The sequence below is a fragment of the Rhinatrema bivittatum genome, chromosome 3 (assembly GCF_901001135.1).
Source record: "Rhinatrema bivittatum chromosome 3, aRhiBiv1.1, whole genome shotgun sequence".
In the NCBI taxonomy this organism is placed as follows: Eukaryota; Metazoa; Chordata; class Amphibia; order Gymnophiona; family Rhinatrematidae; genus Rhinatrema; species Rhinatrema bivittatum.
In genome coordinates this window covers 198,312,809-198,335,826 of record NC_042617.1, presented here as the reverse complement: position 1 = coordinate 198,335,826, position 23,018 = coordinate 198,312,809, and the positions used below count along the sequence as shown (strand labels likewise).

At 41.9% G+C, this 23,018-nt stretch overlaps 1 protein-coding gene across 1 annotated transcript in view; it reads left to right on the top strand.

Moving 5' to 3' along the window:
* The window catches only part of PLG (plasminogen), a 257,526-nt gene that overhangs the window by 10,149 nt on the left and 224,359 nt on the right, over positions 1-23,018 (top strand). Inside the window, exon 2 of the mRNA XM_029594095.1 lies at positions 3,425-3,560. Within this exon, the coding sequence (XP_029449955.1) occupies positions 3,425-3,560 (136 nt within the window). The remainder of the gene's footprint in view (positions 1-3,424; positions 3,561-23,018) is intronic.

Sequence of the window (23,018 nt, the reverse complement as noted above, 5' to 3'; positions counted from 1 at the left end):
GTAGCTGAATGGGTGCAGTAGTATGGGTAACCCCACCAGGCAGAGGTTCCCCGTGGATGGACTAGAGTAATAGAGGAACCGGAGAGCGGATAGTGGGGATCCGCAAATGCTCGGTGAGTTGTTTCAGGATGAAGTTCCCTCCAGCCCCAGAGTCTACCAGGGCTAAGGTGTGGAATTCCTGATTGTTCATCCGGATGGACATGGGAACAGTCAGCATAGGAGCCGGTGAAGTCAGGCCTAGGAGGAGTCCTCCAGCAGAACCTGGGTCTGGCAGTTTCCCGGACAGATGGGACATGAGTCAATGGCATGCCTATACTGGCCACACTATATGTAAAGGCCAGACTGCTGTCAACGACGACGTTCCTTGAGAGAGAGTCTACTCCTGCCCATTTGCATGGGTTCCTCTCTGTGGAGATAGGTGGACTGGTCGGTCTCGGGGAAGAGGAATGACGAGCTCGAGGTGGTCCGGGAGCCTGTTTCCTGGATGCTCTGGACTCATGAGAGTGTTCTTGTAATCGACGGTTGATGCACCCAGTAAGGTCAATGAGGGAGCCCAAGGAGGTGGGCAGTTCACGAGCAGCCAATTTGGCCTTTATGCGAGGGCTTAACCCTTCCAAGAAGATAGAGCACAGACAATCGGAGTCCCAATGCAACTCCGACGCGAGAGTTTGAAACTCTATGACATAGTCAATTAAAGGGCGGGAGCCCTGTTGAAGGTGGAGCAGCATTGACCCAGAGACGGCACGCTGGCCGGGGTCTTCAAAGACGGACCAAAACAGGACGAGGAACTCTGGAAGATCCCGAAGAATAGGATCTGCTTGTTCCCAGAGAGGTGAAGCCCATTCCAGAGCCTTGCCATACAGGATGGCCAGAATGTATGTGGTCTTGGTGATCACATCTGGGAAGTATGTGGGCTGCAAGCAGAAATGCATGTTGCAGAGATTCAGGAAGCCTCGTCACATGAGAGGATTTCTTGAGAAGCGTGAAGGTGCCGGCAATGGCACAGTGAGCCGAGTAGCCGGTAAAGAGGTAGAGGCATTGAGCTTGATAGATGTGGTAGTGGCATCCACAGTGGCATCTAAACGAGAGTTCACATTGTCTATGGCGTGGCTAGGGACTCCAAGAATTTCTGTTGTTCGCTGATCCGTTGTGCCAGGCCAGGAATGGCTTGGAGAGTCGATACCTCTGCCAGGTCCATGGCAATCTGTTATGATCTGTGGGTTGGTGGATCCTTGATCTGAGGCACAAGTTGTTACTGCCTGTGGGGAGGAGCCCCACAGGTCCGTGCCGTCGGGAGGCGGGATACCGGCACAGCGGAAAGCTCTTGGCAAGTGATGGAGAGGTCCCACGGTCCCGTAGCTAACCCCCGCAGGGTAGTATGCTGTAGGAGGTTCTGGAAAGTCGGCCTCAAGGGGGCGCAGCTGCAGCGTGGAGGAAGAGACTAGGAACGTGGCCACCCATGGGGTGAGGTAGTCCGGTCCTGGACCAGGCAGTTGATGATGGTAGAACCCCGGAGAGTGGAGGTGTAGCCAGAGAGAAAGCTGGAGCTGACCCAAGGATTGGGACAGGAGGCAAGCTGGTACAAGCAGGGATCCAACCCCGACGAGTGGGGCAGGACTAGGTTGAGCGTAGAGTAAGCATAGCCCAAGGAGCATGCAAGCGCTGCCAGTCTATAAACATGGATGCGGGCACAGCCCCGAGGAGCGAGGAGGCCCAATGAGGGACTCACGGAACTGCGAATCCAGAAGAGACTCAAGTAGCTGGAGCTAGGCAGGATGTAGCTCAAAAGGCGAAGGGCCAGCCTGAGATGCGGGGTAGGCCGGGGGAGCAAGTCTCCGGGTAGCGCACACTGACCCCTGAGGAGCGGGTGCCAGACAGGGTCCAAGGAAGGCAGCAGACGACGACTGGCGTATCCGCAGCAGTTGAATCCAAGGATGGAACTTTTTGCCAAGTCAGTTTCCTGGGGGCGATGGCGGCGCTTAAAAAGGGAAGGCCGATGACGCCATCACAGCGGGACGCCCCCGAAGTTCCCGCCGAAGAGGCTTCATAGGTGGAGCCTGTGACGTGAGTGCACGCGTGCCTAGGAGGGCCCAGTGTCAGAACAGGGAGCAGCAGCGTCCATGCCGCCGAGGAGAGTCCCGCGGAACACAGCATTGTAGACAAGCCCTTGCAATGAGCAGCCCCGGGGAGGGCAAGAAGGCAGTGTAGGAGGTGAGCACTTGCAGTCGCAGCCGTCTGTGACCGACAGGCGTAACACATTGCAGTTGTTGTAGTATCATACCCAAGTTGTTGACAACACACCCAAGCCATCTGCGTGCAGGTCTGAGGCTAGGCACTTCTAGTGGTATCCTTCATATGTCTGTCACCATGAGACTTTACTGAAAATCCAACAACACTGACAGTCCTTCACAATATGTGGATTTAAATGAAAGATGCCTGTGTGACCGCTCTTGCTCACAAAGACTGATTATATTTATTTAGTTTATTTAAAACCATTTATTTCCCACCCCTCCAAAATTTGGGATGGGGTACATTAGCTGAGGCATAAAACATGAGATTTGAAGACTAGTGAATGTAGCAGGCTGGCCAAAGTAGGTGTCAGGATGATATTATCAGAACAGCTTTTCTGTTGGCTCTGCTGGCAAGCTGCATTAACCCCTGGTTCGAGGCACATGTTAAATTGAAGGCGCATAGAAAATGGGTGGTGGGCAGTGTACCATGCTATTTTCATGTCCTTACTAAAGCCTAATTAGCATGTGACAATCCTTAATTTAAATGGGGGACCTGTTCAGAGTACACCCTACACAGGTATTTTCCTATGGTGGACATTAAACGTTTGTGTTTAGTCCCTTTTATGTAAAAAATAAACAACTGTAATCACATTTCATTATTTATTGGCTTTCCTTGTTTCATCACATTTCTAAACCATCTTTACAAATTGCTCAAGGTGGGGTACAACAGTCTCGTACAACAATTAGTAAGCATCATAGAACAACCAAAACCATCAATGATAAAATTACTAAAAAATTGATTAGAAAATGTTTTCACACAGCAGATGGGTACAGAAAAATCTAAGATATGTACAGTTCTAGAGGGTAAAAACATCAGCAATTCAGGCACTTTCTCACAGGATTTTTATTTATTTATTGAATTAATTTCCATCTTTCAGACACTTCACAGCACATAACATTCAAATACTGTAGGGAAGGGGAGTGGGGTGAGAGAGGGAAGGGAATGGAGAGGTAGACATGAGAGGGAAGGAAGAGAGTAGGGTGAGAGGAGAGTGGGATGAGTGAAGGGAGGAGAGGGGAGGGGTAACAAGGGAGTAGAATGAGGGAAGAGTGGGGAGGGAGAAGGATGAAAGATTTTCCAAAAAGCAGTGTCTGATTGGTATGGTCTCTCTCTCTCTTTTTTTTCCCTGCAGTGGAAAGTCATCCACTAGATGAGTATGTGAAAACAGAAGGGGCCTGGATATTTGATACCAACATGAATTTTTATATAACCGATGATGAAGAGAAATGTGCTTTGAAATGTGAGACTGAAACAAAATTCCTCTGCAGGTAACATCTGCTTTACTCTAGTAATGCACAGAGTATGCAGTCAATGTATCCAAGTATACAACAGCATATGTTTTCTGTCAGAGTTATATAAGATAACAGTATTCCAAGACCCCTGTTCTGAAGTCACTTCATTGAACATAAGAACATAATATATGCCATACTGGGTCAGACCAAGGGTATATCAAACCCAGTATTCTGTGTCTAACAGTGACCAATCTAAATTACAGGTACCTGGCAAGTACCCAGATATTACATAGATCCCAAGCTACTCTTCCTTATTGATTAATAGCAGTTTATGGACTTCTCCTCTAGGAACTTATCCAAACCTTTTTTAAACCCAGTTACACTAACTGATGTAACCACATCCTCTGGCAATAAATTTCAGAGCTTAACTATGCGTTGAGTGAAAACGAATTTTCCATAATTTGTTTTAAATGAACTACATGCTAGCTCATTTAAAACAAATTATGGAAAATTTATGCTAACTTCATGGCATGTCCCCTAGTCCTTCTATTACCTGAGATAGTAAATAACCAATTTACCTTAACCTGTTCAAGTCATTTCATGATTTTGTAGACCTCTATCATATCCCCCCTCAGCCGTCTCTTCTCTAAGCAAACACAGCTCTAACCTCTTTAGCCTTTCCTTATAGGGCAGCTGTTCCATGTCCCTTATCATTTTGGTTGCACTTCTCTGCACACTATCCAATGTAACTATATTTTTTTGAGATGTGGCGACTGGAATTGCACACAGTATTCAAGGTGCAGTCTCACCATGGAGCGATACAGAGGTATTATGACATCCACCATTTTATTTGCCATTCCCTTCCTAATAATTCCTAACATTCTGTTTGCTTTTTTGACTGCCACAGCACACTGAGCTGACGATTTCAGTGTTATCACTATTATCACACCTAGATCTCTTTCCTGGGTGGTAATACCTAAGATGGAATCGAACACTGGGTATCTATAGCAAGGGTTATTTTTCCCTATATACATCACCTTGCACTTGTCCACATTAAATTTCATCTGCCCAATCTTCCAGTCTCACAAGGTCCTCCTGCAATTTATCAAAATCAGCTTGAGATTTAACTAGTCTGCATAATTTTGTGTCATCTGCAAATCTGATCACCTCACTCCTCGTACCCCTTTCCACATCATTTATAAATATATTGAAAAGTACAGCTCCAAGTACAGATCCCTAAGGCTCTCCACTGTTTACCTTTTTCCACTGTGAAAATAGACCATTTAATCCTACTCTCTGTTTCCTGTCTTTTAACCAGTTTGCAATCTACAAAAGGACATCTCCTCCTATCCCATGACTTTTTAGTTTTCTTAGAGGCCTCTCATGAGGAACTTTCTTGAATGCCATCTGAAAATCCAAATACACCACATCTACCAGTTCACCTTTATCCACATGTTTATTCACTTCTTCAAATGTAGGAAATCTGTGAGGCAAGACTTCCCTTGGATAAATCCATGCTGGCTGTGTCCCATCAAACCATGTCTATCTAAATGTTTGTGATTTTATTCTTTATACAGTTTCCATGATTTTTCCCGGCACTAAAGTCAGGCTCACAGGTCTATAGCTTCCCGGATCACTGCTGGAGCCCTTTTTAAATATCGGGACTACACTGGCCACCTTCCAATCTTCAGGTACAATGGTTGATTTTAACGTTAGGTTACAAATTAATTGTAATAGGACTGAAATATCATTTTTGAGTTCTTTCAGATCCCTGGGGTGTATATCATCTGTTCCAGGTGATTTACTACTCTTCACTTTGTCAGTCTGGCCTACTACATTTTCTAGTTTCACCATGATTTGGTTCAGTTCATCTGAATTGTCACCTTTGAAAACTATCTCGGGAATGGGTATCCTCCCAATATCCTCATCAGTAAACACCAAAGGAAAGAATTCGTTTATTCTTTTCACAATGGCCTTATCTTCTCTAAGTGCCCCTTTAACCCCTCTATCATCTAATGGTCCAACCGACTCCCTCGCAGGCTTTCTGCTTTGGATATATTTTATAAAGTTTTTATTATGATTTTTTGCCTCTATGGCCAACTTCTTTTCAAATTTTCTCTTAGCCTATGCTATCAGTGTCTTATATTTAACTTTCCAATGCTTATGCTTTATCCTATTTTCTTCTGATGGATCCTTTTTCTGATTTTTGAATGAAGATCTTTTGGCTAAAATAGCCTCTCTCACTTCACTTTTTAACCATGTGGCAATCGTTTGGTCTTCCTTCCATCTTTCTTAATGTGTAGAATACATCTGGACTGCACTTCTAAGATGGAATTTCTTAACAATGTCCACACCTGTTGCACACTCTTAACCTTTGTAGCTTCACCTTTCAGTTTTTTTTAAACTATTTTTCTCATTTTATCAAAGCTTTCCTTTTGAAAGTTTAGTGCTAGAGCCATGGATTTACTTACTGTCCCCCTTCCAGTCATTAATTCAAATTTGATCATATTATGATCACTATTGCCAAGTGGTTCCACTACCATTACCTCTCTTACCAAATCCTGTGCTCCACTGAAAATTAGATCTAAAATTGCTTCCTCGTCAGTTCCTGAACCAATTGATCATGCTAGAGAGATAACATTTCTGGATGAAATAAATTTTATGCTTACCCAGTCAACATTGGAGTAATTGAAATCTCCCATTATTACTGCACTACCAATCTGATTGGCTCCCTATCCATTCCCCTACACAGTTCAGCCTCCTCTTATTCATCTACAAGTGCCTTTACTCTGCAACTCCTCACTACCTCTCTCTTATCTCTCTCTAGTGCATTCTGCTCATCAGACAAGTCACTCCTGTCCATACCCTTTTCCTCTACCGCCAATTCCTGACTCCTTGCTATCCACCTCTCACCTTGTTTAAAGCCCTTCTATAAACCCACCTTTTTGAGGTAGCTTTTAAATATTAAGCCTGATTGTCCACTTTCAGCCTTATTAACTAATAATTAACTAACATTTCTATAGTGCCATTCAATGTTCGCAGTGCTCTACAAACAAAACTTAAGAGACAGTCCCTTTTTAATAAAGCTTACAATATAATCAAGACAAACATATAGAGCAAAAGAGAATTGTGAAGGGCTATCTTTTAAACCAGCTCATTCACCTAAAGTAATCCCCCCCAAGGATGGAAAATTCCACTGGAGTCTCTCAAGATCTCCTGCCCCCCCCCCCCCCCACCCCAACCCAACCCTTCGTTTATTGAGGTGGTCAAAGTCACAAAATATAATTATAACTCTCTGAGGTTGTGGTGCGGACCCTGCCCCTCCAGTTTTTCAAAAAAATACCTCCCCCAAGACTCAGCCCTCACAACCTAGCCCACTCTTCTAACCCTTTGGGCCTTAACAAAGTTGACATAGTAGTCTAGTGGGGGCCCATAGTGCCACCAAGGCTCCAGACTTTGCGCAACCATTTTCTACACAATGGGGCAAAGTCATGATATCAGCCAGTGGCATTTTAGAAAATGGCAGCGCTGAGTCTGGATCCTAGTGGGCCAATCTGTTAATGTCAGGAGGGTCATAAGCACATAAGAAATTACTATGCTGAGTCAGACCAAGGGTCCATAAAGCCCAGCATCCTGTTTCCAACAGAGGCCAAACCAGGGCACAAGAACCTGGCAAGTACCCAAACACCAAGAAGATCCCGTGCTACTGATGCAATTAATAGCAGTGGCTATTCCCTAAGTTAGCTTAATTAATAGCAGGTAATGGATTTCTCCTCCAAGAACTTATCCAATCCTTTTTTAAACACAGCTATACTAACTGCACTAACCACATCCTCTGGCAACAAATTCCAGAGCTTAATTGTGTGTTGAGTGAAAATGAATTTTCTGGGAATCCTTCTGATTTACTGAGCTTCAAAAAGCATCCATGATTTTGCAGTTGAATTTTTTAAATTTGTTGGGCTGAGATTTCTTTAACTTTTAATGATCTTATTTTAGGTGATTATAATTTCCCTTTTGAAATGGATAAGCACCCCTTTTGCAACAGATTTAGTGAGTCAAGTGACTTGTTAATTCTAAATCAAATTATAACACTTCTTACTCATCAGGCAGATAGTTTAGACTAATGGGGCTGTAGGTATTAATTATACACCCGTCCCATGGTTGGATTATTATACATTGCATTTTTGATATGGGGTTACAAATTAGCGATATAAAAGAACAATAAGATTAATTGATATAAAGAAAAGTTTAACCTGATTGATTTTGCTGAGATTATAGGCTCAATGTCAGTTGATTATGAGAGAAAATAAGTTATGGAGTTAGTCAAAATATGGAATACAAAAATGCAGAATATATTAGATGACTGCATCTCAATTGAAGGTCAAGATACAGAGGACATATTAAAAATTCTGGTTCTCAAGTGATCTTAGATATTTGAAACAAAAGATGACAGAAAGAACCTGAATGGAGGGAGAGAAAAACAAGAGTAAATAGGTTAGTTTAGAAAAAAATAAAGCTACAGAATATTTAAGACCCATTATGGCAGCTAAGAAGAGGTATTTTGTGTAAGAATTGAGAAAGAGTTTGAACAGACCACGAGACATAATTGAATTAGTGAATTGTCTTACTATACAAAAAGGGAACCAAGATAGATCAGAATCATCATTTGAATTATGTAATGGGTTTGCTGATTTTTACCAAAAGAAAATCAGGTTACTTTAGGAAAATTGTAGTCAGTAGGATGTACTCAACCAATTGGTGATATTATGGAGAGTTGGGAATGTCAAGAGGATAAGGGAGAATTATGAGACCACTTTACTCTCACAGGACCTATTTTGTTAAAAGAAGCCTTAACTAGGTTAAATCCCACTTGTTGCAAATTGGACACATGCTCTTCATGTTTGATCTGAAGGGCAAAAGAGACTCATATTGATCATTTATTAATGTTGGTGAATTCCCTTTAAAAGAAGGGTTTTTTTTTTTACCTGCAAAGGTTAAAATAAATGGTTATATGCCTGCTTTTAAATAAACCAGGTCTAGATTTTCAAGATAAGGCAAAATTTTGACCATTCACCAATTTGCCTTACATAGAGAAACTGAGAAATTGGTGGCAATTCAGTTAATTGATTTTATGGAGACTTTGAATTTATTGGATACATTCCAATCTACTTTTCATGCTTAACATAGCATGGAATCAGTGTCAGTATCTCTATTGGATAATCTTTATAGATAGTTGAGAGGGAGAGATAATGCAGAGGTTGTCCTGCTTGACTTATCAGCTGCCTTTGATATAGTAGATAAGAACATAAGAAAATGCCATACTGGGTCAGACCAAGGGTCCATCAAGCCCAGCATCCTGTTTCCAACAATGGCCAATCCAGGCCATAAGAACCTGGCAAGTACCCAAAAACTAAGTCTATTCTATGTTACCATTGCTAATGGCAGTGGCTATTCTCTAAGTGAACTTAATAGCAGGTAATGGACTTCTCCTCCAAGAACTTATCCAATCCTTTTTTAAACACAGCTATACTAACTGCACTAACCACATCCTCTGGCAACAAATTCCGGAGTTTAATTGTGCATTGAGTAAAAAAGAACTTTCCCAGATTAGTTTTAAATGTGCCCCATGCTAACTTCATGGAGTGCCCCCTAGTCTTTCTATTATCCGAAAGAGTAAATAACCGATTCACATCTACCCGTTCTAGACCTCTCATGATTTTAAACATCTCTATCATATCCCCCCTCAGCCGACTCTTCTCCAAGCTGAAAAGTTCTAACCTCTTTAGTCTTTCCTCATAGTCTTTCCATTCCCCTTATCATTTTGGTAGCCCTTCATCCATTATTTTATAGCTGACCAACTAAGGGCAGTTGGATTAGCAGGAGCTGTCTTGAAATGGTTTATGTCTTTATTTAATGTAATTTAATTTTATTTATACCTTAGTAACCGGACTCAATGGGTGGCAGTAGGGAAATGTGAATCAAAGCCATGGAACTCTCATATGAAGTCCCTCAAAGTGCAATACTACCCCCTATTTGTTCAACTATTACATACAACCACGCTGTGGAATTTTGAAGGAAGCAGGTATTAGGTATCATTTATATTCTAATGATATAAAATTTGCAGGACATGAGCTGTTACTTGACCATTTTAAGAAGATAACAGAGTAGTGCATATATTAAAACTGAAGGGTAAAAAATTAGATAGATAATAAGGACATACAAACAGATTATTACATATAACTAAGCAATATTTGTTACGCTCGTTGCTGCGGGATAGGCCTGCGAGCAGCTCCCTCACCTTCTCGGACCCCGGCCAGCTGTTCTCAGGCCTGTGATCCGGGTCCGACGCTGCCCCTGCTGCTTTTCACAGCTCGACACCATCTGCTGCTGCCACTGCTGCTTGCCAGCGGTGCGCCGGCTCTGGTCTCCTGCTCAGCAGGGTAGCCACCGTTGATGTGGTCCTCTCCAGCAGGAGGGATCACCGCCGATCTGGCTTTTCATGGCCTTGAACCGCTAGCCTTGCCACTGGGCCTCCTGCTCTTGCGACTGGAGCTGCTGTGGCCTTCATCTCACGGCAGGGCCACAGCCAACACTGCTGCCTCTGTCCTGTATCGGGTCTCTGCATAGGCACGCCATCGCGCCTCTTCTCAACATTTAACGGGCCAGCGATGGGAAAAGCCCCACACCCCCAACTGCTGATGTCATCGCCTCATCGCTCCTATAGCCCTATAAAAGGGCTCTGTTTCCACTCCTCGATGCTTTCGCATCAGATCTTCATGGTTGCCCATGATCTCCTCATCCGGCAAGGTCTCCCATGGTTTGCTCCTGTTTATATGGTTCCATGTTCTTCGTTGGATGTTCCTGATCCTCCTGTTCCTGTTCCTGTTCCAGTCATGGTTTCTGGTTTCCTTGACCCTTTGGAGCTCCATCATGTTGCCTGTTTGGTGTTCCTCATCTCTCGTTGGTTTCTCATCTAGTTTTCTGAATCTTTATCTCATCCGACTCTTCAATCAAGCTTCTGATGTTCCAGTCTTCTGGATTCTCCTTCCTTGTTTCTCCAGGTGTGCCAGCGTCGTGGTCCATGACCAGCCATGGGTGGCTGTGTAGGACGCTTCCTGACATAGGGCCTGGTCCATGTCTGTCTTCGCTGGATCAAGTTCTCGAAGTTCATTCCTGTTCCTAGAGTTTCAAGTTCCAAGATAAGTCTCGAGTTCTTGTTCCTGTTCCTAATTCTGGGCTCATGGAACTTGACCAGCCTGTGCATCACCTTTTCTTGTTCCAAGCCTTGTTCCGAGTTCCAAGTGATATCCTGACTCCTGTCTTCCTCTGAGTCGTCCTGAGCCTGTCCTGCTCCCCGCGAGGTCCACAACCAACCTGTGGTGGGTTGTGTAGGGCATGCAGTGGGACAGCGTGGTCCGCGACCAGCCCATTTGGGGGGGGGGGGCTGTGTAAGGCACACTGAGGTGCAGTGCCCTGGGAGGCTGGACTCCTCCTATTCCTGACTCCTCATCTCCAGTTCCAAGTCTTCTGAGTCCTCATCTCCAGTTCCAAGTCTTTTGAGTTTCTGTCTCAGTTCCAAATCTTAGTTTCAAGTTCCAAGTCCTTTGAGTCTTCCGAGTATTTGTCCAAGTTCCATGTCATGCCATGTCATTTCATCTAAATCCCTTACATCTTGAAGGTCACAAGTCAAGTGTATCGAATTTAACAGACCATGCTCCAGTGATGATTTAATTGAAGTCCTACCTAAAAATTTAAAAACCTTAAACATCTCTGACACCAACTCTGCTGTGAATTCCTGGCTCGACATCACTTCAGAAATAGCAAAAAATAATTGCCCAATCATCAAGAAGATAATTAAACCAACATCCAAGTACAAAGCCCCATGGTACACTCAAGAACTCCAGAAGATCAAAAACATACTTAGATCAACAGAAACAAATTGGAGAAAAAAAACCGATAGATCAATTAAAAGATAAATACAAAACTATTCTCCACATACAAAATGGATATCAATAAAGCTAAAAAAGATTTCTGTGAAAGGGAAGAGCTCAGTAACCCACATTCCAGTGTGAGCACTGAGAGGAAGAGTATCACTTTGCTGGTGGCTGAAAGGAATCAGTAAGTTTTTGCTTGGGACATTGTCTTTTTCAAAAGTATTGGGGCAAAGTTAACTATTTGGGAATATTATTTAGTGTGTTTGTGTGTTCTTTTAATAGTCAGTAAGGCAGCAAATAAACAAGTTAGACTGTTTGTATTTTTAAATGGTCAGTCAGTAAGGCAGCTAGTAAGCAGTAGGTAGTGTGTTTATTTTTAAAAGTCTGTAAGGCAGCTAGTAAGCAGAACTGAGTGTTTGTATTAAAAAAAAAAAAAAAAAGTAGCCAGAAGCTAGAAATAAGCTAGGAGCAGTGTATACTTAAGTAAAAAGGTTGAAAAGTTCAGTTCAGTTACTCAGCTTGGAAAGGTGTTGAGGTAGTGTGATTTGGTTTGATTAGGTACCAACATTTGATAATCAAGAGAGCAGTGAGTCACTCTGGATGACTAATTGAAGTTAGACCGGAACACCTTGCTCTCTTATAACAGTTGCCATCCCCGGGCACTTTGAGATAACATACCTATGGGGCAGTTTTTGAGACTTCGTCGTCTTTGTTCTACACGTATGGAATTTCTTTCTCAAGCCCGTGGTATGTTCACCCGTTTCGTTGAAAGAGGTTACCCGTTGCGGGTTATTAAAAAAGCATTTAAACGGGCACTGTATACGCACCGGGATTGGCTTTTTACATCACCCACAGACTCTGATGAAGTTACCCATAACTGTATCCTCCCCTTCTCTACTGTAGGGAGGACTGTAGTTAATATGATTAAACGGCATTGGTCAGCCCTGTCCCTCACAGATTTAATGCATGGCCCCCTACGTTTCACATTTAGAAGAGGTACAAATTTAAGAGACCGACTCATGCACACAACTTTATTACCCTCTCACAATCAATTACGTTTGAGTGGTCAGCCCAATCCCTGTGGCCACTGCACGATGTGCAGTCACACGGAGTCACTGACAGAATTTATACATCCTGGGACAGGACGTGTGTTCAAATTGTACTCTCAGTCAGACTGCACTACTAGAGGAGTCATTTATTTATTTATTTATTATTTTTATTATACCGAGTTTCATGATATGAATCACATCAACCCGGTTTACAATTAACAATGTGAATAACTGCAGAGAGTAACATGGTAGAAACATTTCCCAATTTACATTTACGTGGTTAAATGTCCTTGTTCATTATTATATGGGGGCAAGACCTCATGTATGATCAAAACACGTATTATTGAACACTGTTCTAACATCAGATCCTCTAGAATAGATGAACCTCTAGTAACTCATTGGCTCCAGGCTGGACATTCCATCGCTGCTCTCTCCTTCTTAGAGTTAGAGGTGGTCTCGCGCCCCCAGCGGGGAGGAGATTTTGCCGGTATACTTGGTCGGAGGGAGCAACGATGGATTTTCACTCTCAATACAGTTTCCCCCAATGGACTTAATAAAGATATAGAATGGTTCTTATTTTACTAGCACTTGCTGTTAATATGTTATTAGTATCACATGTGTCGTCCTGTCAGTAACAGCATCTCGCGAGAGTTTCTCTTTCGCGCCTTTTGCTCTTTAAATGGCTGTCAAAATTTGAGGGCATTCGCGCTCCTGTGGTTCTTCTAAAAGGTATGTGAACAGTTCTAGTATATTTTGTCTAGCAGCCCTTTTGTTCCATTTCTTATGAATGTTGTTATATTGCAGATTATAATCTTATCTGGTCCCTCCCGATGCAGCCACCGCGAAACACGGGACCGTGTCGGGGGACTTTAAATGATTCACTGTCACCTTGAATGGAGTTGCCATATTGAATAAATTGTGATTTTCAACAATAAAATATCTTGAATCGTTGAATGGAACTTTATCCTTTTACCTGCACCAGTGTCTCTGAGTACTTGCTTATGTGCAAGGTTTGCTTCTGTGGACTTTTAGACTTCAATTACCCCAATATTGACTGGGTAAATGTATCATCGGGAAATGCTAGAGAGATAACGTTCCTGGATGGAATAAATGATAGCTTTATGGAGCAATTGGTTCAGGAACTGATGAGAGAGGGAACAATTTCAGATCTAATTCTCAGTGGAGCATAGGATTTGGTGAGAGAGGTAACGGTGGTGGGGCCACTTGGCAATAGTGATCATAATATGATCAAATTTGAATTAATGACTTGAAGAGGAACAGTATACAAATCCACGGCTCTCATGCTCAACTTTCAAAAGGGAAACTTTGATAAAATGAGAAAAATTGTTAGAAAAAAACTGAAAGGAGCAGCTACAAAAGTAAAAAGGTGTGCAAGAGGCTTAGTCATTGTTAAAAAATACCATTCTAGAAGCACAGTCCAGATGTATTCCACACATTAAGAAAGGTGGAAAGAAGGCAAAACGATTACCAGCATGGTTAAAAGGGGAGGTGAAAGAAGCTATTTTAGCCAAAAGATCTTCATTCAAAAATTGGAAGAAGGATCCAACAGAAGAAAATAGGATAATGCATAAACGTTGGCAAGTTAAATGTAAGACATTGATAAGACAGGCTAAGAGAGAATTTGAAAAGAAGTTGGCCGTAGAGGCAAAAACTCACAGTAAAAACTTTTAAAAATATATCTAAAGCAGAAAGCCTGTGAGGGAGTCAGATGGACCGTTAGATGATCGAGGGGTTAAAGGGGCACATAGAGAAGATAAGGCCATCGCAGAAAGAATAAATGATTTCTTTGCTTCAGTGTTTACTGAAGAGGATGTTGGGGAGGTAGCCGTAATGGAGAAGGTTTTCATGGGTAATGATTCAGATGGACTGAATAAAATCACGGTGAACCTAGAAGATGTGGTAGACCTGATTGACAAACTGAAGAGTAGTAAATCACCTGGACCGGATGGTATACACCCCAGAGTTCTGAAGGAATTTCAGACCTATTAGTAAAAATTTGTAACCTATCATTAAAATCATCCATTGTACCTGAAGACTGGAGGATAGCTAATGTAACCCCAATATTTAAAAAGGGCTCCAGGGGCGATCCGGGAAAGTACAGACTGGTTAGCCTGACTTCAGTGCCAAGAAAAATAGTGGAAAGTGTTCTAAACATCAAAATCACAGAACATACAGAAAGACATGGTTTAATGGAACAAAGTCAGCATGGCTTTACCCAAGGCAAGTCTTGCCTCACAAATCTGCTTCACTTTTTTGAAGGAGTTAATAAACATGTGGATAAAGGTGAACTGGTAGATGTAGTATACTTAGATTTTCAGAAGGCGTTTGACAAAGTTCCTCATGAGAGGCTTTTAGGAAAAGTAAAAAGTCATGGGATAAGTGGCGATGTCCTTTTGTGGATTGCAAACTGGCTAAAAGACAGGTAACAGAGAGTAGGATTAAATGGACAATTTTCTCAGTGGAAGGGAGTGGGCAGTGGAGTGCCTCAGGGATCTGTATTGGGACCCTTACTTATCAATATATTTATAAATGATCTGGAAAGAAATACGACGAGTGAGATAATCAAATTTGCAGATGATACAAAATTGTTCAGAGTAGTTAAATCACAAACTCGTTTATTTTATTAACCTCCAGTGTATTACCAAACTACTTTAAGGTTGATACATATTGTTAATGTTGCCAAATTTTTTCTGCTATGTTAGATGAGTGTGATTACTGTATCTAAATTTAATTTTCTATGTATTATTTGAAATGCATAAATAAAAAATTTAAAAAAAAATTGCAGGAAGACCTTGTGAGACTGGAAAATTGGGCATCCAAATGGCAGATGAAATTTAATGTGGATAAGTGCAAGGTGATGCATATAGGGAAAAATAACCCATGCTATAGTTACGCAATGTTAGGTTCCATATTAGGTGCTTCACCCAAGAAAGAGATCTAGGCGTCATAGTGGATAACACATTGAAATCGTCGGTTCAGTGTGCTGCAGCAGTCAAAAAAGCATACAGAATGTTGGGAATTATTAGAAAGGGAATGGTGAATAAAACGGAAAATGTCATAATGCCTGTGTATCGCTCCATGGTGAGACCACACCTTGAATACTGTGTACAATTCTGGTCGCCGCATCTCAAAAAAGATATAATTGCGATGGAGAAGGTACAGAGAAGGGCTACCAAAATGATAAGGGGAATGGAACAGCTCCCCTATGAGGAAAGACTAAAGAGGTTAGGACTTTTCAGCTTGGAGAAGAGACGGCTGAGGGGGGATATGATAGAAGTGTTTAAAATCATGAGAGGTCTAGAACGGGTAGATGTGAATTGGTTATTTACTCTTTCGGATAATAGAAAGACTAGGGGGCACTCCATGAAGTTAGCATGTGGCACATTTAAAACTAATCAGAGAAAGTTGTTTTTTACTCAACGCACAATTAAACTCTGGAATTTGTTGCCAGAGGATGTGGTTAGTGCAGTTAGTATAGCTGTGTTTTAAAAAAGGATTGGATAAGTTCTTGGAGGAGAAGTCCATTACCTGCTATTAATTAAGTTGACTTAGAAAATAGCCCTGCTATTACTAGGAACGGTAACATGGAATAGACTTAGTTTTTGGGTACTTGCCAGGTTCTTGTATCCTGGATTGGCCACTGTTGGAGACGGGAAGCTGGGCTTGATGGACCTTTGGTCTGACCAATTATGGCATGTTCTTATGTTCTTACCAATTTAATCCCAGAGAACCTTTCACATATATCAAAGACCTTACTCAGCCTGACAAAACCCCCCACCTACAGGCAACCAATTGATCACATGCGACAATTTTGCCACCTTCTTCCGAGACAAAATCCTCAACCTCACCATGAAAATCCTAACCACTGATGAAGAGACCGTATCCCTTCCAAACAAACCTAATTCCAAATGGTCACTTTTTGAAAGCACAGTCTCCACTGAAGTTCAAAATATCATCCAAAAAATGAATCCTGCATCACACCCAATTGATGCCATCCCAATAAAAACACTTAAAATAGTTTCCAACATCATCGCCAGACCAATTGCAGGCATAATAAATCTCTCATTAAATGAAGGCATCTTCCCAGACAAATTAAAATGTGCTGTGATTAAACCAACACTCAAAATACCTCATCTTGATCAATCTGACATCACCAACTTCAGACCTATTTCCAACCTCCGCTTCATCGCCAAAGTACTAGAAAAAATCCTCAATCAGCAACTTTCAGATCATTTAGAAAACCATAAAATTATTTTGCCAGCACAGCATGGATTTAGGAGCACTCTTAGCACTGAAACCCTTCTACTATCTCTCTCTGACACCATCCTCAGAGGATTAGATAACGGCCAGATATTCATCCTCATACTTGACATATCTGCAGCCTTTGATACCATAAACCACAATATCCTTCTGAAAAGATTAAAAGAAATTGGACTATGTAACACCACCATCAATTGGTTCACATCATATCTATCCAACAGATCTATTTACATAAAAGAAAAAAGATTTTTCTGCAGGCTGAATAGAGAAATATTTAATGGTTTGAAAATGTGTGAGGCCTTGAGAAGTAAGTTAGTAATTTTAGAAAATGAATGAGGTGAAAAAGTGTTACTAATTATGATTGAAAAGTAGGGTTCGTTCTCAATAGAACTTAATCTGGAAAAATTTTTGTATGCAAAGGATAAAGAATCTAAGTCTGGATTTCACTATATCTGCTGGCCGATGCTGTCGCTACTAAAAATAGTGCTTATCATGAGATACTTTGAAGGAGAAATCTTGTAACTGTTTGAGAGGTAGTTTCAATAAAGTTTCAGAAACTAGACAAAATCCCACTGTGGGACAGGAGATTTATCGACTGGATTTATTTTGGAAGGACCTTTCATGACTCTTGGTATCAAGAGATAATGGGGATGTGAATCGTGTGCCCGATCGTTTTAACGATCGGGTTTGGCTTGGGGGGGGGGGGGGGGAAATCTGATCATTAGAGATGTGAATTGGGATCGGTTCCGATTCCAATTCACATCACTAATTTTTTTTAGTGAGGTCTGCGCCAATAAAAAAAACCCCACCCCGACCCTTTAAAATTACCCCGTTAGCCTCCCCCACTCTCCCGACCCCCCCACAAACATTTTTACACATACCTGGTGGTCCAGGGGGGCTGCGGGGAGCGATCTCCCATTCCCAGGCCATCAGCTGCGCTGGCGCCGGCCATCCAGTGCTCCTACCATGTGACAGGGACCGGCCAATGGCACGGATACCCTGTCACATGGTAAGGGCAAAGGGCCATCGGCGCCATCTTTATGAGTGGCAGCCGATGGCCCAAGAGCGGGAGATCGCTCCCCGCACCCCCCCCCGGACCACCAGGTAATTTTAAAAGGTTTTGGGGGGGTCGGGAGGGTGGGAGAGGCTAAGGGGGTCGGTTTAAAGGGTCGGGTGGGGTTTTTTTTATCGGGCCATCGGCGCCATTTATATTAGTGGCAGCCAAAATGGCGCCGATGGCCCGAGAGCGGGAGATCACGCCGGGACCCCCCCCCCCCCACTGGACCACCAGGTAATTTAACATTTTGGGGGGGTTCAGGAGGTGGGGGAGGGTATGGGATTGGTTTTAAAGGGTCGGGGTGGGTTTAGGGGTTGTTTTGGTGTGCCGGTTTTCCCGCCCTCCCCCCAAATAATTCCCGTGCCCGATTTAACGATTTTTGACGATAAATCGGGGGAATTTGTATTGTATCGCGCACTCTAACGATTTTTGACGATTTAAAAAATATCGATGATTTTTTTAAATCGTCAAAAAATGATTCACATCCCTAAGAGATAATAAAAGATCTAATATTTACTTTTGTATGATATGCAACAAAAGTACTTAGATGGTTTTAAACTGAAGATGAATTAAAACTAGAGTTCAAGAGGTACATGAGTTAAAATAGTAGAATAAGCAAACTGATAGGGTCTAGACCAATGTTGATACAGCAAGAGCTGTACCTTCCCACTTGAGGAAATATGCTTATCCAGGGAGAGTTTTCCTAGATGGATGAATATATAAGCCACACAGGTGGAACAATGTCTTCTAGCCCTTAAGAAGCATAGGTGTCAGTAACAGTAAAATGTAGCCCTGAGTGAAGCATTGCCCCGGGAACCTGACCTTCAAGATGAGGGATTAGTGGCAATTTGAATTTCACCTCCTCTACTAAGTCTAGCATTGTGTTTTGTTTGATTTGTTTGGGTCAATCTGGAGCTATAAAGGTCATTGTTACTCTGTTAGATCTTTTTAGAGTTTTCAGAATGTGTGGTATTGGTGCATAGTTGTACCTAAGTTCGCTACCCCAGTGTATTGTGAATGCATAAGTTGATGCCATTTCTGAGGTTGGCAGCCTTGCTTGAACCAAAAACAAGTACAGTTCTTTTCATTGTCAGGATGAATAGGAACATTGATGGCTTCCCCCATGAGAGAATAGTCTGTGAAGAATTTGGGTGTCTATTTTCTACTTGTATGGTCATACATATCTACTGACTGAGTTTGTCCACTAACAGATTGTATCCCAGTGGGAAGTACACTTTTGTAAGTGAAACCCCATCTGCCAATGCTGTTTTTTGTTCTGCTATACATACAGACTTAGCAAACACACCATGTTTGTTTGCTGTAGTAGTACATGTTAGCTTGATTGTGGGCCAGAATTTGCTCTGTCTAATCTTCAATTGTGGAAGAAAAGGAATAAGCTCTGTGCATATAGATATGAATTGCAGTATGCTCACGCGGAGAAGTCTTTCTGACTTGCTCAAAGGGATCTGAATGTTATATTTGTGAGATGTGCCCTGTATATTTTTAAGGCAGCATTGTTTATGAGGTATCTTGTAGTTGTAGGCGAAATATCTTCACAATGACAGCTTGCTTTCTATCATTATCAATTCAGCTGTGTGCAACACTGACTGCAGGAAATAAATGCATTGCATTTTAAGACCCTCTGGCCATTTCCCATACGTATTTGTACATTCTGCATTGATATAAGCCCTAACTTGCCTTGACATAAGTTCCAATTTGTGAAACAAAACTTTTTCTTTATTTAATTGATTACTTATTTGTTTAATAATTTATTTAAATGTTTCTCCATGTTACTTTGGATGCTAGAATTCTGCCCACTGATGTTTTCAGGGAAGATCTCCTCTTCTTAGAGAGAAATGACTTTTGCGTCTTTATAATTAGGGTTGTAGCCATAAATTCTAGGTTGCAAATGGAATCAAATGAGACCTACACCAGCTTGATATAAAAAAACAATATCTGCAGGGTGCAAGATATAATCTGTAAACTGGGCATGGTACAGGATTTGAAGAACTCATTAAAAGGCAAACATCTAGATAAGGGAACCAAGTAATCCTGAACTGCTACTACTGTTGTGCATTTGCCATTTTGTGAACAATCTTGGTGCCAGTGCAAGGCTAAAGGGGAAGATTTTGTACTGATAATGGAAATCTTGAAAACTGGAAGAGATGATAATACCTGAATTTTGGATGAGCTACGAACTCTTGAAAACAACAGGAAAGATTGTAACCAAAGAATTCTAGAATCGTATCCCCTTTAAGTGTTTAGACTAACTTTCCGAGATCTAGAGTAGGACATACTCCTGCAGGGATCTGTTTAGAATAAGAAATATTTTGGAATAGAAAGCCCAATGCTGTTTGTTTGTTTAGAACCGGCTATATGGCCTCCCTGCTGAATAAAGAATGTATCTCTTCCTGCAGTTGTTTGATCTTCTCTGGAAGATGATGAATGGTTGTACAGTGTAGTCCTGTGGATTGCTTGAAAATTTTAGGAAATATTCAATTTCTTAGATCCTATTGAAGCAAAGAATCTGATGTAATTTCACACAATGCCTTAAGGAGTGCCTTATTTTGCCTTCACTGTAATGGGTTATATCTGTTGGTCAAAAACACTGCTACAGTTTGTGCAGTAATTGTTGCTGATGTTTCTCTTTCAATGCAACATTTTCTCCCATTGATTTTGAGAAAGGTAGGGATGAAGCTTGCTGAAAGGATAATTGTTGATAATTCTTTTGTGTAAAACACCAATAAGGATGATATTATTTTTTTGAGTAGGAACTAAACTGTTCTCCATTATTAAATGGATTAAAGGAGGATGCAGACAATGACCACAGAGCTGTATAATTCATGTTCATGGAGATCAAGCTTCAACCCGTTAGTGCCAAACAAGAAATCACCGAGGCATGGTATACTCTCTTAAATTTGAAGTCTTCAGACTTCATCTGTTAGATGACTGGAAATTGATTAAAAATCTTAAACGCAGATTCTGTAAGATGCTTAGTGCCTCATAGAGATGATCTATATGACACTTTAGAATTCCGATAACATTTTTAGAATGTGAGGGATCTAAATTTATAAGATGTTAAAAAATTATTGGATTGTTTGAAATTGATGGGCTGCCAGGTCTCAGTGCCAACAGAGGACAAGGACTGTTAATTAATTAATATATTTATATATTTAAAACCAATGAGTTTGATAAGTTTAATCCCTGTCCAGTGGTACTGGAGAATGTGCCTCCAATCCGTAAGATTCCTCAAAGGCATATTTTACTAAAAGCATATGATGAGGTAATTGAGACCTCTGAAAATCTGGACTTCTTTGGAATTTATACTTTTAAAGTAAGAGATAGTCCATAACATCTTCTGTGTCTTCTTTTGTGGACTGGAGCTGACCTTTTCGTTTACATAGGGTGAATGCATTTAGGAAACCTGGAATGCCATCATTGTCCAGTGTGAGTCTATTGGTTAGAGCAGTGGGCTATGAATGAGGAAAGACAGGGATCAAATCCCATTGACACTGCTTGTAATCTTGGGCAAGACACTTCACCCTGTATTTCCTCATGTACAAACTTAAGGCTGGATTCACTAATGCTGCAAGGCATAGTGAATCCCGCGGTAATGGGGGGAGGGGGCAAAATGGGGGGACAGTCCTGCGCTAGCCGGCAGCGATCGCACCTTCGCGGTGTGATCGCTGCCGATGTCGCACCGAATAACTACACCATAAAAGGTGTAGTTATTCAGCGTGAAACTGGCAGCGATAAAGGTGATTACTTTTCGCTGTTGGCGCAGTCTTCACAGCGTCAGTCCCAGTGCCGCCCCAACTCCTCGTCTTCCGGGGCTGACGCCGCCTGACTCCGCCCCATCCTGGTATTGTACACGATAAGGGACTTTTTGCATGCGAAATGTCCCTTATCGCGTGTGATCCGCTTAGTAAATGACCCCCTTAGATTGTGAGCTATCTGATGACAGGGAAATAACCACAGTACCTGAATGTAATCCGCTATGAAGTGGCCAAAACGTAGGACATAAAAGAAAGTAAATACATTTTGAAGTGTCTTGAACCAGAGAAGCCAGATTTTAGGAACTCACTATTCAGAATGCTAAATCTGACTCTCTTGAGTCTTGACAGCAAAGGGTATATTGATGTCCAGGAACAAGGAAGTATGGAAGAAATTTGAACTTTCCCAAGTGCATCATGATATGGAGGATTTGAGTCAATAGGCACTGATTATCTACCTTGCCCTAAGAGAATGTGCAGACAGACGATATGGAGGTAGATCTCTGGTTGGAGACAGAGAAAATGCATACCACTGTTTCCAGAAGAAGCAGAAGAGAGACCAGAATCACCAGAGGAAAATCAGTACCTCTTCACTTGAAGAAGAAGACAAAGATGGCAAAAAGGGCCAACTCTCTGAACAACTGTTTGGAAGTCACAAACACCCAGAGGAGAGGAAACATCCCGATCCTGTCAATCTAACAGGCACACAAATTCTGCCAAAGAAAATAGACCAATGAACCGCGCTCAAGCCAAAGACAAGCCCTACATTTGAGACACTGTCCTTGAAGGCAGATACTAGAGAACCATCCCGAGATATATGACTGTACAGAGGCTGGCACTTCCAGTCTGAACCCAGGACAATTGGATCCAACACAAAATCTGAACTCCGCGAAAAAACGGAGTCTCAGAAAATCCACAGCAATACCTTCCATGACTGGAAGAGGTCCTGTCCACTGAAGAAGGATGCCAAGCCACCCATTCAGGCTGTTTTGGCACCACACCAAAATGCATTGACTGACTGACCCAGCGCTGATGAGAGATTACTCAGGATCACTGATGTATGCACCTGCGCCAATGAGCAAAACATTGGCACCATCTAATCACGCTTCAGCGCAGACAATAGTAGAGTCAGTACAGTAGAGGGCATGTATGCAAAGTAAAAGTTTTGGCATAGTCAAAGAACATGACACCATAACTCATTTCTTTAGCACCAACATCTGATGTGCACCAAAGAAGTTTGCTTCATCCGCGACGAATATATAGTTATGGACTTGAAAACAGCACTGAAATACTTGGCTCAGATAATGAATCCCTCAGCTTGATTCCTGATGACTTGGTGGATCTTTTAGCTGAAGATGAAGGCTTTTAATCATTGACCCTTAGTAAGCCTTTCGATAAAG